This window comes from Python bivittatus, unplaced genomic scaffold (assembly GCF_059951505.1).
Source record: "Python bivittatus isolate LINGU-HERP-01145 unplaced genomic scaffold, Pbiv_v1 ctg000310_np1212, whole genome shotgun sequence".
Taxonomy (NCBI): Eukaryota; Metazoa; Chordata; class Lepidosauria; order Squamata; family Pythonidae; genus Python; species Python bivittatus.
In genome coordinates, this window is record NW_028277054.1 from 5,240,405 (window position 1) to 5,257,812 (window position 17,408).

At 40.9% G+C, this 17,408-nt stretch overlaps 1 protein-coding gene across 1 annotated transcript; it reads right to left on the reverse strand.

The window, feature by feature from the left end:
- Positions 1-11,180: 11,180 nt before the first annotated feature.
- On the reverse strand, positions 11,181-14,827 carry LOC103060421 (phospholipase A2 inhibitor and Ly6/PLAUR domain-containing protein-like). Its single transcript, XM_007443159.3, has 5 exons — positions 14,187-14,827; positions 13,270-13,395; positions 12,811-12,963; positions 12,170-12,316; positions 11,181-11,810 (listed from the first exon to the last, which is right to left on the reverse strand). The coding sequence occupies exons 1-5, from the start codon at positions 14,236-14,238 to the stop codon at positions 11,635-11,637; spliced, it is 654 nt and encodes a 217-aa protein (XP_007443221.1). The 5' UTR covers positions 14,239-14,827; the 3' UTR covers positions 11,181-11,634.
- Between the last annotated feature and the right edge of the window lie 2,581 nt (positions 14,828-17,408).

Consider the following 17,408-nt stretch of genomic DNA (forward strand, 5'->3'; position numbering starts at 1 on the left):
TAGAGTCCTCATACTATGCTGAACCCCCAACCAAGGTTCATAACTAAGAGGCAGAGGGAAAATTCCTCAAACTGTGAGACGAATGAATGATTTTTCCTACTTCATAAAAACAGGATTTGATATACAAACATAAAGAGCAAAAAATTGAATTTACTGAGAGATTTGTTTTCTTCATATCCTCATGTGCACGGTACAGTATGGTAATTTAGTGCAACTCATGTCCCAATCTACATACAGGAAACTCTGTACTTCATGAAAAAAATGTAATGGAAAGATTTTATATTGCACTGCAATTTCTAAAAAGTTCTCTTATCATTTATTTTTATTCATTTATTCATTATTAAATTTGTATGCCACCCATCTCCCTCAGTGGGTGGCTTACAATTAAAAATCAAAAGCCTGGAACCAATTAAAATACCCCATAAATAATTAAATTACTCAATCCATAAAATCCACTATAAAACAAACCCTACACATAAATACTAAAGGCATTCAAGATGATGATGGGGGGGGGGTGTTAAATCAATTACCTCACAAGCCACTTCCACTGATGCGAGCCCCCATCCAGCCCCCAGGCCTTCTGGCATAGCCAGGATTTCACACCTTTCCTGAAGGCCATGAGAGTGGGGGCACACCACACCTTGGGAGGTAGATTGTTCCACAGCAGAGCGGAGGCCCTCTTCCTAGATTCCTAGACCCCTAGTTGACTGGTGGAGTCTGCAACATGATAACTGTCCTTATCAGGTTGTTATTGTCAGGTTGTTTCTAGGTGGCCTCTTTTCGTCATATTTCCTCCAACTCCAGCTCCCAAGAGTGCTGGATAGAAGGTGGAAATTGATGATGCTCCTGGAATTTCAGCTCCCACAGTTTGGATTCAGAGCATAAGCAGGATAGATCTTTTGGCTCACAACTCAATAGATTCCCCCCCCCCCGCAAGTTATTTATTTGTTTTATGGGAGCCCTTGTTTCAGGCCCTTGGATGCTGCAAAGTTTTCATCATTCATGTGACTGTAGTCAAAGGTTTATCTATGAATTCACTCTGCTGACTTGTGGAAAGAAATGGAAATCTGGGGAAGAGAGTTATCACTTTCTATCTAAACCAAAGAAGGAGCAGGCCTTTAAATGTTTTAATGTTTAAAAATGAGCAGGTTTCTAGTTTTAATGATGGGTTTAATATACTTTTGATGTTATTTTTTGTATGAAGCACCCAGAGCCGTTAAGACAGTGGAAGATCTATAAATTATTTCAATAAGCATACGAGGCTATAGAAGAAGACTGTCTTTATCATTCTCTTTACTTCTGGGGGTGAACTGCAGGAGACTGTTCAAAGGAGAGGTCCATGAGATTATAGGCATGAATCCCTAAGAATGGATGCTATAAGATGAGAGAACCCTTGTTTTCTGAAGGAGATCTCCTGCCACTTCTTCAACAACTCCTTGAAAAAATAGACAAAACCCAATTCTTATGGATGCTCTGTTTATTTTGGTTATGGCTCATTGACAGTAAAAGTTAAGAAAGAGCAACACAGTCAGCTAGAATATTGAAGTATAGTAATTAAACCCCAATCATCCATCACCAACTCCGAGAACAATGTTAAGTACTTTTGGTCCCAAATTCTTACCACCCTCTTGATTAAGCCCTCAAAACCCTCCCTGCTCAAACTTAAACAGCCTTAAAGAAGCGTTTCCATCCTTCCAGGCCCATAGCATTCTGGCATTTCATAGACATAATGTTGAACCGAACTAATCCATTTGCTTCTTGTGACTCTCCTACTGGGTAGGAACATACAGTCTTGGTTGCACAACCCTGGACAGTGATCATCACACTGAATGCTGACACTGGGGAGAAAATGGGGAGAATGAAACATTTATGATAACTTTCTTGTTCCTTTCTCACTCTAAATGGTGTAGCATTGGGATACATCAATCAATGTGCACCTCTGCCCAGTCACCTAGACAAGGCCTGTTGGGCATTGCCCTTCCATGCAAGGTACATGGGGAGTGGATGAGATGACCGGCCTTCTGTCTGGTGGCCCCTAATCTCCCCTGAGACATATCCTGCCCCCATGCTGTTGACTTTCCAGAAATTACTGAAATCTGTTTTAGTTCAGCTGCTTTTGGCCTCAGCAGATTGACTAAGGGCACCTATCTCACTTTTGAACTGAGAGATTTTCTTGTTATGTTGTTTTCCTCTTTTATGTACTTTTTTTTTTTTACTGAACACTGCCAAAGACATAAGTATTCTCCCAAAATATTATATCCAATAGGTTTTACATTGTCCTTGATTTATTTTTGTTTTTCATTCACGGTATGTTTATTTTTTGTTTCTTAAAATGTCAAAAAAGAGATTTAGAAAGAATAAATTGCTTACTTGCAGTAATGCTGCCAGTTACATTGATACATTGGTCTTCTTCACCGAGGCAGACGACGGGTTCATTTCCTTCAGAAGGACCTCTATTTTGTACATAAGAGCCTGGGCAGAGGAATCCATTGGGATTAAGTTTGTCACGCCCTGGCACTGCAGAAAGGAAGCCTCAGAATTAGCAAATGGTTTCACGGCCACCACCCTTTCTAAGTATGGATATCCCTACTCAGTGCCCTCTAGACATTTCGAGTCGACAATTCTTATAATTGTGTCAGGGAAAGATTTGTTCTCCCAACAATTCGAGATCACCTTATGTCATATAGGAATAGGGTGTGTAATTTGGGATTCACCATTTCTTAATGAAGCTCAGGGAAATGGTGGGGTCTTTAGAATTCATGCAAAATAAAATTTTAAACTCTTTGGTAGCTGACCCTCCCCCCAGCTCTTTTGACCTCTGTCAGAAGAAACCAGCTACTCCAGTCACCCAGAATGGGATTGTCAAAATGTTCACTTTTTAGCTACAACGTCTTTCTAAGGGTTTTCATGGTCCCTTGCTCCCTCCTCCACCAACTTACGCTGCACTCAAAGTGATAAGAACTTAGTCTTTGAAGACTGAGAGTTTGCTGGTGTTTTGAATGGAGACTTTAACGGCAAGTTACTTACAAGGAAGAGGTGCTGTATTACAACCATCGCTTTCACAACATGCTACTTTCATCTGGTGGTATCTGCCAGCTACTGATGTGGCTTGATAATAACCTTGAGAACAATCCTCAGTTTTTGCACATCTCTTGGAAGTAAAGGTGATTGAAGGAGTGACTGCAAAAATTGAATCAGAAAAAAACATTGTGGCAGGTATTAAGGAAAGATACGTATCAAGTCTGCCAAATTAAAATTTAAATATAGATGCTTCTAATGATCCCTGCTAACTAATTGAGAGGTTTAAGTTGAGGATAGGAGGGTATCAAGGACTGATTGCGGAAGCGTAATTGTGATAGTTGCACCAAACCTTTCTCGAGCTGCTCCCTCCAGATATGCTCAGTTGAGATGGAATTAATGGAGAAGGGTGATTGGAGAGCATTGTAATATCTTGACCTCACCAGGGAGGAAGAGAATGGTTCCATTGTTTGTGAGGTGAGTGAACTGCAGTGTGATGAGATTAACAGATATTATACTGTTCCTGGATTGGTGGCAAGTGGATGTATGTAATGATCTGTGGGAAAGATCTTGGGAGACTGGGCAAAGAGATGCTGCCAAGGGAATGGTCAGATAAGAGACAGCATAGCCTGGAACTGGATAGTAGGCAGGGTAAGAGCTCAGAAGAGACCTTCCCTAGTTTCTTAGTCTATGAAGGAGACGAGGCCAGGGGGAGAATTATACTTTCAGATTTGCAAGATTCTTTTAATGTAGCTGTACAATAAAGTAGAAATAGCTTATCTGGTTGTGTTTCCTGTCTGTTGTACCTTGTAAGGCTGACAATTTAGGAAATTGTCCTAACCTTGTAAGGCTGACAATTTCACCAGGTGTGGTGAAACATCTGCAGAATTCCCACCAACACCTGCAAGTCACCTCTTGATGCTCTGGGGACCAAGCGATGAAAATGGCAAACATCATTTAGACTGGAAGTGCATCTCACTCACTCATAGTGCTCTGAAAGGAAAACGTAAGACAATGTCCTTCATCCACTCCACATTCCACCAACTTCATGTCCTCATTTCTGCATTCTTCTGTGGTGGCAAAACAGGTCTGACATTTTAAAGATGCTGCTGCAGATAGAAGAAGGAAAGGAAAGGAAAGGAAAGGAAAGGGAAGGGAAGGAAGGAAGGAAGGAAGGAAGGAAGGAAGGAAGGAAAAGAAAGAAAGAAAGAAAGAAAGAAAAAGAAAGAAAGAAAGAAAGAAAGAAAGAAAGAAAGAAAGAAAGAAAGAAAGAAAAAGAAAATCTGCAATCAATCATGCTGTAGTTAACCAAATCTCTCAAGATTTGTGATGGGTTATTTTTTCTAGGAATGTATTCTAACAGTTCCTTGGGATAGTGATGTCTTTGAAGAGGGGACAGAGATTGTAATCAGTTGCAAACATAATATTAGCACTGAATTTGGATGTGATATATGGAAAATGAGCTGTGGGAAGGAGATAATCAGGCCAATAATTCCTTGAACTCACACACACGTTTAGTACAGCCATAAGGGCAGATACAATCAGAATATACATTAGTCACCATCTTACATTTATGCATATATATATATAAAACAAAAGAATTAGTATTATTTAATCTAAAATTAAAGTAAAAATACTGAAATATATCAAATGCTATGTTATAAAGTTTTAAATTTAATAATGGTGGAGCGTATTGTGCAGCTGGTTATATAAACATAAATGTAAGATGGTTACTACTGTATATTCTGATTGTATCTGGCCTTATGACTGTAATAAACCTGTGTGCATGTGTGTGTGTGTGTATTCAATAAATTCTCCCTCCCAGCCCGCTGATTCCTCCCTCAATTAACACTCTTGAGACCTGTCTTTTAAAGCAGGTGACTCAGTGCTTCCTCATTAAAATAGGAAGCGTACAATTTTGGGGGGTGGGGAACTACGTTGACTAGAGATTCCTTGAGAGAACCCAGAATTGAAATTCCTCCCCTACTTTGGAGGAATCCTTATCCACAAATTCATCTAAGTTTTCCCAGATTTCTCTTCCCTCTGAAATTTCCCCTTGGTGTTACTTACCTGTTGATACGATTGAAGAGAGGAGGCAGAGGACAACAATTCTAGCAGACATTATGACAACAGTGTGAATCGACTGTGCTTTCTGAAGGCAGTCTGAGAGACCTTTATAGCTCCTGGAGTATGTCTACCTTGGAGGATGAGTCTGAAGAATTCTGCTGAGGGGGTGGAATGGGGGAGGAGGATGACAATCAAATCCCACACAGAGTAGAGCAACATCAACTTACACAAGAAGTTGAGGAAAGGGAACATTTCTACTGAATCCATCAAGATGGGTAAGGCAGCTTGTCATACTGATGGTGAAGGAAAATTTCCCCAGTTCATTATTATTTATTATTATTATTTATTTAATCCATCCACAACGGGGAACTCTGGGCGGCTTACAACAAACTAAAATCAGAAATACAATTAAAAGTTATAAAAACCAGACATTACAAAAATAAAAAAGTTAAAACATCCAAAAGGCCAATAGGGGCCACACTAGGCCGCTAAGGGGCCAGCCAACCCCATTTCTGATATCCTCCCTCCCCGCCCCAGGCCAGATGGCAGAGCCAGGTCTTCAAATCCCTCTGAAAGGCCTGGAGTGAGGGGGCCTGTCTCACCTCCGGGGGCAAGATGTTCCAAAGGGTGGGGGCCACAGCAGAGAAGGCCCGCCTTCTGGACCCCGCTAATCAAAGTTCTTTTACCGTGGGGATCCAGAGCATGCCCTCTCTGTGAGATCGGGTGGGACAGGTTGAGATCGTGGGGGCGAGGCGGTCCTTCAGGTAACCTGGCCCCATGCCATGTAGGGCTTTAAAGGTAATAACCAACACCTTGAATTGGACCCGGAAGCAAACCGGTACCCAATGCAGCTCACGGAGCAGAGGTGTTATATGGGTCCTTCTTTGGGTCCCAAAAATTGCTCGCGCGGCCGCATTCTGGACCAGCTGAAGCTTCCAGATATTCTTCAAGGGTAGCCCCATGTAGAGCGCATTGCAGTAATCTATCTGGGAGATAACGAGGGCATGAGTGACTGTTCTCAGGGCATCCCGATCCAGGAAAGGGCGTAACTGGTGCACAACCCGAAGCTGTGCAAAACCCTCCTGGCCACGGCTGCCATCTGTTCTTCGAGCAGGAGCCATGAGTCCAGAAGGACCCCCAAATTACGCACTGGGTCTGTCTGGGGCAGTGCTACCCCATCCAGGACCAACGACGACAACGTCCCGGATACAGAGGAGTCATTAACCCACAGCCACTCCGTCTTGCCAGGGTTCAGCTGGAGCCTGTTGTTCCCCATCCAGACCCTCACAGCCTCCAGGCACCGTGAGAGGGCGGACACGGCATCACTTACCTCACCAGGGATGGAGATGTATAGTTGAGTATCATCAGCATACTGATAATACCTCATCCCATGATGACGGATGATCTCACCCAGCAGTTTCATATAGATGTTGAAAAGGAGCGGAGAGAGAACCAAACCCTGCAGCACCCCACAAAGGAGGGGCCGAGGATGGGACCTCTCGCTCCCTATCACCACCGATTGGGATCGACCCTGGAGAAAGGAGGAGAACCAGCACAAAACTGTGCCGCCCATCCCCATATCCCTGAGCTGTCCCAATAAGATACCGTGGTCAACGGTATCGAACGCCACTGAGAGATCAAGGAGAGCAAGGATGGTCACACTGCCACCATCCCGCTCCCACCAGAGATCATCCATAAGTGTGACCAATGCCGTTTCCGTTCCATAGCCGGGCCTGAAACCTGACTGATAAGGGTCCAGATAATCCGTTTCCTCCAGGACCCTTTGGAGCTGCGAAGCCACCACTTAATCCACCACCTTCCCCAAGAAGGGGAGGTGGGAGACTGGACGAAAGTTGTCCAGTACAGTAGGATCCAGGGAGGGCTTCTTGAGGAGGGGGTGCACCAACGCCTCTTTAAAGGGCGCTGGAAACACTCCATCTTTAGCAGAGTGTTGGTGTGCCAGTAACGCCAGTGTATTCAAGGGGCAAGAATTGATGTTCACAATCACCATCGGGTTGAGATCATTGCAGTAACATTTCAGGAGGAACCATGCATGTGATCAGGCAGCAGCAGAAGGTGGGAAGATGATAGGATTCAAAATGAGACTTCATTCAACTGCATCTTCACTCAACTAAAATCCAATCAAATTAAGTTAATAAAGTTAATATGAACATTCTCTGGCAGAGTCCACACTCTAAATGCTAAGCCCCAAACCAATGTTAATAAGAGGCACTTGCTTTCAGATAAGATGGTATGGCCAAGCTAATCTGCTGGCTTATGCTGGCTGGTTTACCCACCAGGAGAAGACAATGGCTGTATTCCCACAACCCAGTGAATTATAAGATACCTGTCATACCTGCTTGTTATCCTACATTCTACAGTTCTACAAACTGTAATTCTAGAATCTGCAGCTTTCAATACCGACACTCCTTTTCTACCTTTATTTTGGTTTAACTTTTCCTTAATTTAAACCTTAATACGAGACTTTATTTCATGGATATTATCTGTGTACGATACCCCATAATTAGAAGTGTGGTTCTTAACTGGTCAGGATGATCCGTGGATATTTATGTCAATCCTTTCTGCAGACTTGACCAAACCCACAGACAATTCTCAGAATTCCCCAGCCAACAAGGCCATCGCTGAGAATTGTGAGAGTTGAAATCTAGACATCGGAAACCAGCTGCTTGGGAAGCTCTCAAGGAAGGAAGCATGTCTGGAAATTTCTAGAAATTAATGTTTGGAAATTTCAAGGCAAGAGTTCTCCAAATGTGCAATGGTCCATTGAAAACATTTCAGTTTCTGAGAAATCAACAGCCACTGCCTGATCCAATCCTCAGATCATTTCAGCAGTTTCTGTTAAGTGTTTCTACTAGCTGGGAAATCTACCTTATGAGCCAATCATCCATCTACCTTTCTCCACCCCTTCATTTTGATTTCCCTCAGATTTCTATTAGCACTAAGCAGCTGGTGTTATTCACCTGTTAATAAGATGGAAGAGAAGAGGCAGAAAACAAAGATTATAGCAGCCATTGTGTTCACGAAGTGAAATCAATTCTCCATCCTGGAGAATGTGTGGAATATTTTGTTTTATAGTGATTGGGGTATGGCTGCCCTGGGGGAGATTCTTAAAGTTGCCCTTAGTTTGGCTGGAATGGGAGACGTGAGTAGCCCTTTGCACAAGAATGAGGAAAGCGACATTGTGCGTGGAAATCCAGCAGTGTGGATGTGTGAGCAGAGAGCTGCTCTTTGTTCATATCCCAGTGTAATATCCACATCAGTCGTTTTAGGCAAACTCTTGTGTCACATCCTCAGTCCCCATGGCTCCAAAGGTGAAACTGCTCTATCAAGATTACCTTAATGATTTTTGAGATGATGAAACTGTTTGCCAAGATGGAACTTCTAGATCTGGCTCACATGCAAGAAATATTAAAGGTGAACTGTCTAATCTAAAAGTGTGTGTGTGTTAGACAATCGTTATTACTGTGGAGTCCTTGGAGTTCTCTGAGCTTGGCTGTTTTCTTGCAAATGTTTCATGACCTGGCTAGGTAACATCTTCAGTGCTCCAGGGCGCCATAATTGCTGTTCCAAATACTGCAGTTCCATTTCAAGATGGCCAATCCAGACAGTGGCCATTTTATCCTATTGGCAGAAACAGAAGGAAGGTAGGATGGGAAGTAGGATCATTCCACCTCCTGTACTGAAAACCATCTCCATCCTGTCCCCCTGCTCTGCTCCTTGTATCCATAGATAGGCAAGAAGGGCAACTTAATAGAAATATGTATTGATTTATTTCTAAAAGAATAATGGTTTCTTAGTCCTTTCTCAGGTTTGCAAAGAATTACAGCCTCATTTTTTATTTTTTTTTTAATTTACTCTCATACATCTTTGGAATTGCAATCTTTGGAACAATCCTATGATGGAGGCCAGAATTATTATCTCTATCTAAGTAAGAAAAAGGATGATGGATGGGGCTTTGAGCTTGTAACTTTTTAGATGAAGAAAGATGTGAACGTATATATATACTTTATCAAAATTTTACACATAAAATAAACATAAACACACAATACACAAATGTGGACAGAAACATAAACTTGCAAATACAAAACTAAACATCTAACTTAGAAAACATATAATCTGCCCTTCACTTTCCTCATGGATCAATTCACCATTTCTTATTCTTTTATACCACTGTCATCACTATTTAATTTTTCTGTTATCTTCCCTTATTTAATCTATAAAACCCTTGATCATCAAGCTACTTTTCTCAGCTTTTACAATATAATCCATAAATGGACTCCAGTCTTTAATAAAAGCCCCTGTAGATTTCTCTCTCATTAGATGTGTCAGTTTTGCCATCTCTGCCAAATTCATAACGTTAAATATACAATTTTCAACATTTGGAGCTTCTTTATTTTTCCATTTCTGCTCATATAATAATCTTGCCGCAGTAATCGTATACAACAATAAGACACCATGCTTTTCACTCCGTTCTTCCATAATCCCTAGTTAAGTACAGTTCTGCTTTAATAGAATGTTTTGGTTTTTCCTGAGCAGCTATGTACATTTAATTCAATTTACATTGTTTAAAAAATTAAATTTTGTAAGTGTGATGTTAGGTTTGTGTCTGTCTTTTTAAATCATGTTGGTGCTTTTAATGTGCTTGTAATGTTCTTTTTTTAATTTTGATCCTTGAGTGTTTTTTTTTTTTTAAGTTGTCTGGAGGAACATTCATCAGGCAGGACTAGAACTCATGGTCTCCTGATTTCTAGCCTGGTATTTTTAGTTACTATACCAAATTGGGTCTCTTGTAGCTTTAGCCAAGACCTTTTCTACATTCACACACCTTTAAGACATGGAGAGTTAAACTGATTTCTCTTCCTGGGAATTTGGAGTGAGATGGCTATTGAGATAAGGAAGACAGTTGCCAAAATGGAAATGGTAGAGCAGGCTAAGATCCAAGCAGTACTGAAAAGAGAAAATATTATTTTCTCAAATATTGTTTGAGGACATTCAGAGAGCAATCCTTTTATCCAGCAGGAGCAGGAGGAGATTAAGGAAGTATGGGGTCACTGAAAGGATTAATTTGCCAGATATATTTATTTACCAAATTTATAGGCTTATATGATTCAAGACTTTCCACTCAAGGTGTCCCTTAACTTAGTCCAACATCTTCATGACTATACCAGTTGCATGTTGGGGAAATACAACAATGAAATACAATTAGGAAAGTTAAACAGATCTGGAAAATAATTGATATCTGGTTGCATGGAAATTTTATAGAAAAATGTTTTTTGGGGGGGGGAATGAGATTTTCCATGTTTTGCTGACTTAGTTCATTCACCAAGTGGTGAAGCTGAATGTACTCGCTTTGCCCCTCCAACTCATCTAGCCCCCTCTCCCAAACCTTTAATAGTTTGAAAATTTCAATCCTTTGCTTTTCTCAAAAATTGGACTTGGGACTTCTCAATCTCCTAAATTGGGGTTCATGATCTAAAGGGGAGCACGATATGGTCTGCCCATAAGGCCAATGCAGAAAGTCAAGAGTTTAAAATCTTCTAATGAAGTCCCACGTGTACACTCTTGTGGCAGGTAGAACAGTAAACAGCATTACATTACAGGTTTCTCTTTTGTTCTTTTACTGCAAAACAATATGCCATTTGCCACAAACTTGACTTTTTCAGAAAAAAAGGCAGAATGTCAATGAGCCCAGATTATTAGAGCTTAGAGGGAAGTATTTCAGTGTAGAATGTGATATGGTTGTACTGATTTATGCATGACTTCTAATTTCCTGCTGATTATGTTTTATAGTTTTTAATTTGGTTTTAATGGGGTTATTGATTCTGTTGCTTTTATAATTTGTTTACTGCTTTGTGGTTGTTTTAGTTAAGTGAGCCACCCAGAGTCACAAATGAATGAATGAATGAATGAATGAATGAATGAATGAATGAATGAATGAATGAATATGTAAGAGGGTGGCTGTGATTACTCAGGTATGGATTACCTAGGGTGGGAGACCAACTGCTTTAACCATTGTTTCTTAAATGGTGCATCAAATACTCACTAGAAAGACATATAAGACAGAGTTCCTTGGCAGAACCATTTATTTTTGTCATGCTTCAGTGAAAACCAGACAATCAGAAGCAAACTACATCCTTTGCACAGGTGATCTAGCATAATATTTAAACTCTTGTATCCTAATTCAGTATTTCCAGCATTAAGAAACTCAAGAATACTGGTCCCTGGGTTAAGAATGCCTGGGTTACAGAAGACCCATAGCTAAGAATGGAGTCTATTGTAGCAAAATTTGAGTTAAATACACAATGGGTTGAGTTCATTACACAATACTACTTATAGAGTATTATACAATAATAGTTTCTGGCTTACATGCAAATTTGACTTAAGGACAGACCTTGGGAACAGAACTTGTTCTTAAACTGGGGACTACCTGTATTTGATCTCAAACCCTTACTGTTCTCATCATTTTCCCCAAACCCCTCTTCACTTTTACAAATCATGGCATACGCTAGAAAGACGTTCTGTCCTATCCTAGCTGTTGTTCACATTATTCCAAACTCCGGACACTTTCATAGGATTTTCGCACTCCACTCCTGATACATTTGCATGAAACAAACCATTGACTACTTGAGTCTCTCCCTTGGGATAAATGCATGCATTCTTCGTTGTACAACCTTTCAAAGCATACTTCAGATTGATTGCTCCCACTGGAAATAAAAAAAGAGGCTAAGCATGTATGAATGTTTCTCTAGCAGATATTTTGAGACCATGCTGGTTTCCTTCCTTCCCCCAAAGCTAGAGAGACAGCTCTGGTGAGCCCTCTGCACCATACTGATGAATGGGAGCCTGAGTCCATAAAGCCAACTTTAGGCTTTTATTACAACTACTAAGTCTGGAGAAAGCCATCATGCATTTTCTTCCAGAGAGGATTGCCCGATGGTGGCACTGTGCCATCTGCCATGGAATTCTCAGGCAGAGGGCATGATGTCTAGCTGTCATTCCTTGTTTCCAATCAGAATAACAAGAGAGCAAGAAGTCAAGCAAGCAAGGAAGAAAATCTACTCACTTGCAACTAGGTTAGCAGACAAACTGACACACTGGTCCTCATTTCCAAGGCAGACCACAGGCTGGGTGCCTTCACAAGAATCCACATTTTCCTCAAAGCAGCCTGGGCATTGTAATCCGTTGGAGAGAAGCTCACGACGCCAAGGCACTGCAGGAACCAACTTCTCAGTTAGCAAATGGTTTCATCACCACCATCCCCTCCTCAGTGCCTATTATGTCCTTCTCCAACCTGATCCTCTCAAGCCATCTCGTCTAGATCCCCTAGACAGGATGGGATATGTAATCCCTATACTATTAGGTACATTCTATTTATGTCAAATTAAGGTGTAGTTCTTTGACACCTTCATCTTTACTGCTGTATAAAGTAGAGGGCAAAAAACACTACAGCTTTATAGATAATCTCTAGACACCATCAACAATAGAATTTTAAAATTTTATGAACAATAACTCCATTGCCTGCTCCTGATCTCTACAGGCTATTGCACCAATACAGATGTTGGTTCAAGTTATGTTTCTCACTTCCTTGATAACCACTGTTTTTTAGGATTCTCATGCTATGCCCTACCTAGTGAGTTGTGTCTTCTGTCTTGAATATGTTTTTTTTTTTTTTATGGAAGGTTGCATTCAAGTGCAGAAACTTACTAAGCACTGTTGGTGCATTACAGTTGTCTGTCTGGCAACAGTACATATGTCCCTGTAGGTATCTGCCATTCACCGAAGTAGTACTATAATAACCTTGGAAACATTCCTTGCTTTTTGAGCATCTCTTCATAATCAAACTAAGTGGAGGAGTAGCTGTGAAAAAAGAAAAAGAAAGATTAGCAATTCAAGCAAATGAAGAAATAAAAAAAAAAATTCTGCCTGCTTAGGTTTAAAGTTGGAATGCCCTTAGTTCTGGATGTTGGCAGTTGGGAGGATGGTATGGTTTTTGAAAGCCTAGATGTGAAAATTGAAGTATAGAACAATAGCAGCCTCTGCTTGAAAACATCCACTGAAGGAGAGTTCATCCACTCCCCAGTGACATCTGCATGCCACCTTTTGATGATCCCAAATGGCATAGGATGAATACATGTTCTCAGCTAGAAACATGTTATCACTTACTAAAAGTAGAACGGAAAATTATAGAAGCACAAATGTCTTCATCTCCATTGCACTCCATCATCTTCATATCCTCATTTCTACATTGTCCTCCGGAGGCAAAACAGGACTGGCATTTTAGGGGTGTCACTGCAAACAGAAGAGAAAAAAAGAAGGTAATATAGCTTACCTATGCCTCGCCATCTATGTGAATTATGGGTAAGGCAACAAAAATCAGCTTTCTTTGAAAGTACATGCTTAGTGGTAAAATCCTTTCTTCTAGGCTTCTATCCAGTATTGTTTCTGTATAGTATGCAATGGCATCCATGGAGAGGACTCAAAAAAATCAAGATCGTGGCCCTACACCTTTTGTATGTGTCATGACATTGCATGCCTATAGAAAGGCAGGGCTTTGATCACACTGTTGGGTCCCCATCTTGACTTTTTTGATATCCTACTGGTTGTATATTTGGATCAAGGTGTAGGAATAGGCTAGGATTATGAAGAGTGATATCAGAATTTAGTTCTAACTTCTGTATAAAGAAGGTGAACCCAGGATTCATTGCTGTGAATGATGGCAGTAGATGATTACATATTTGGAGCACTGCTGAATTGGGAAAAGTTGACTAGAAAGCACAGCAGAGCAAATTTTGAGATTTTCTAGAAAGTAGCAAATGCTGAATGTTTCAGAAAAAGATTCCGAAGACTTCTAAATGAAGCAAACCTCAGTGTTTTCAGAAGTAACAATCACATGTAAGTTGCTCACCTTTATGTTTCCAAATATCCTCAAACTATATCAGCAGCATATTTTAATGAGAAAACAGAGACATTAGTGAGAAATCTACTTGACAAGTCACCAGTTCCTCCTCTATCTTGTTACCCACTCATGAGTTCTCCCTTTCCCCAAGTTTCTGTTATCTCTGAGATAAGGTTATATTTACCAGTTGCTAAGACTGAAGACAGGAGGCAGAGAGTAAGAATTCTAGCAGCCATTGCATCTGTGGAATGAGCTCTGTCCCAACGCTGACTGCTGAATGTGTTGTGTTTTATAGTTACCAGAGTATGGCTGCCCTGGAGGATGTTTTGAGTAATTTCTTAAAGTGGGTGGAATGGGAGATATCAGTGACAGCCAAATCCCTCATGGATCTTGGTCAAGACGAATGCAGAAAGGGGCAACTTGAATGGAGAATACGTAGGATGGTGAACCATGTTGGCTCTTGGCTTGCATCTCAGTGTAGGCTCCAATTGCTCAATAGCCTTAGGTGAGATACTTTTCCTCAGTTCCCACGTCTTTCAGACATGCACAATTAAATTGATTTGTGTTTCTGGGAATTTGGGGTGTGATGATTACTGAGATATTGTAGGCAGCTGCCGAAGTAGAAATGGTAGATGAGGCTTAGATCCAAGAACGACTGAGGAGAGAAGAGATTATTTTCATAGACCGTGTTCCTATCTCCATAATTGCTCAAGATTCCCTGTCCAGGGAGCAATTGTTTTACCTACCATTAGTAGCTGAAGGGCCATGTGCAAGGGACGGTGTCAAAAAAATCAGAATGGCTACTATAACTACATATTTGAAGCCCTGGCCCTTATTTACATCCTTAATATTTGTTTTTACCCCACCCTGTTTAGGGTCACTTTATTCATTACATTGCCACATTCAACACTTTCTACCCTGGTATTGATTAAGGAAAAAAATATTCTCAATTGGCTGAAATGGCTAATTAGGGGTATTCAGTTTAAATAGCAAGGGTGGCATTGTTTATCCCAAGTGTCAAACGTTAAACTGGACAACATCTATGATTAGAAGCTTCTTCTAGTTCATTACATAGTACACTACAATTGAAATTCAATAAAATAAGTGGCATGTGTTGAGAAAAAATAGGTAGGTAACTAACCTTTTTTCACTCATGACTTAAAAATACATATGTACTTACGTGGTGATCCACAGACAATGGGCTTCCATCAAAATGAAGAAACATGCATTGTGACATCACGGGTCAAATAGAAAAGGAGGGAATTGTGTTATGACATTGTACTATACATTTCATCATTTACCTCTACTGCTCCCCTCTGTCCTGTGGACATTGATGCATGCGTACATAGCCATCTCTTCTATTTCTCTTCAAGGTAGGAAACACCATGAAGAGTTTAGAAAAGGAGAAATAGTTGTAATGGTATGTGAGAATGACCTTGGGAGACAGGTGGAAGAATCACAGACTAGACAATGGTCAGATAAGTGGCAGCTGAGCCCATAGAAGGAATGGTGGTGTGGAAAACATCTCAGAAGCTCTCTAGTTTCTTGGACTGTAAAGGCGAATGGGGAGAGAGGTACTTTCAGACTTGCAAGATTCTGTTAATGTAACCTTCCAATAAACTTAGAGCTAGTAGTTCTGGGTGTCCTTCTTGTCTGGACTACCTTGCAAGGCTGGCAATAATACACCAAAAATATTGAAAGCATAAGATAAGAAAAAGGAAAGGAAATACAGTATAACAAAAACTGGTTTACAGCAACACTACATATGGAGATGTTTGCTGGGGAGGACAGCAGCTCAAATTGGTGGACCCGACTGGAGTGATCAAAGTCCTCCTCTGTTTAACCTGCATGTGAGGGGCGCAACATGTGTTTAAAAGAGGTGGGGCTTCAAGCAGCTGGTCATGCTCACCATTTTGATGCTGTTGATTCCCCCGATGGACCCACCTGACTGTTTATGATACCTCTCCATACCTTTGTCTCTTGGGAAACTATCCTTACTTCCACAATGCCTGCACACGACTTCATAAACTGCCTTTTGTGCTTGAATCCCTTAAAACATATCTTTCTAAAAGGAAATTTGCTCTTTCACCGACATGAAAATGTCATTCTTCCCAGTTGGACTGCAACGTAGAAGAAAGTGCCTTGAAATTAGCTCATTTCTTGATTAGCTGATTTATATCCCACCTTTTCCCCAGGAGCTTAGAGTAGGGTACACAACTCTTCCATTTCAAACTGCTTTTTCTAATAAAAATTGCATGTGGTAGGTCAGGCTGAGACAGAACAGTGGAATAGCTAAAAAAGAGGTAGGTAAGCGTATCTTGAAAATGATTGTGCTTGGAACACCCTGGCTTTTCCATAGAATTTTCATAGCAAAAAAGTTGAGGGGGGGGGGCAATATTATTCCCATGTTTTGGTGACTGAGTTCACTCATTAAGTGAGGAGTGGAGGGCTGAATGGACTCATGGTGTTCCTCCAACCCATCCAACATTCTTTCCCAGACCCACAATGCTCTGAAAATTTCAGTCCTGCTGTCTTGGGCAACATTGCTGCATCACTGCCATGTCTCCATAAGGTTCCTAGAGGCAGAAGAAATTAATGCAATCCCCTCAATGATGTCCCCACTGCAAAACGTTGCCTACTCTTTCCCATGGAATGGTGTGTCAGGAATCATCTGGTGCTGCGTGTAATTCATTTCCTAGGAACGTTCTTTAGAATTATAGCCTAAGATCAAATGGAAAAGGCCACAAATGTTTTCTTTCCCCCTTCTGGGTGAGTTGAGGATGATGGATGGCACTGGGAACTAGCATCTGTTTGGATGAGGAAAGATCTGAACTTAGGCCTCCTTGACTCATTGCTTGCATTCTTGGCCATCAGCCTCCCAAGATACTGTTTTCCAAAGAGGTGAATGGTGTTTTGGAAAAAGGGAGGCCTCAGTTTCTCTTCTCCATCAAATCAAATCAAATCAAATCACATCAAATCACATCACATCACAGGTTTGCAATAAGTGATTGTAATAACTCATTTGCTTTTCCACCAGCAGTAGGGCAAGACCAGGTCCATGTTGCTTCTCCTATTCATCAGGAGATTCTGCTACTCCATTACATAGGGACTAGTTTTAAAAAGGGCTGTAGCAGAAAAATCTCTGATTTTTCAAAGATCTGGTCCTTAGAAATGCTTCTTTAAAGAAAAAAAAAAGCTTAGTTCTTCTTTACCCCTGAACTATGTCATCCCTGCTACTGTGAATAGAAGACTGAAAAAGTTGGATGGAAAGCAGTGATGGAACGGCATAAGCAGAAGTAGCGGCAGATCTTTCATGGAACAGTCCCAGAATGTCCTCCAGTGGTGCCACCCAACCCAGGAACACTAAAAAGGACAAGATGAAATAAACAGAAGGATCAGTAGTATA

Excerpts from the sequence above, each read along its gene's own strand:
- LOC103060421 (XM_007443159.3), bottom strand. The coding sequence starts at position 14,238 with ATGGCTGCTAGAATTCTTACTCTCTGCCTCCTGTCTTCAGTCTTAGCA. Across the intron at positions 13,396-14,186 it reads GTCTTCAGTCTTAGCAACTG|TGACACCCCTAAAATGCCAG; the intron begins GTAAATATAACC and ends TTCTGTTTGCAG. Across the intron at positions 12,964-13,269 it reads AATTTTCCGTTCTACTTTTA|CTACTCCTCCACTTAGTTTG; the intron begins GTAAGTGATAAC and ends CTTTTTTCACAG.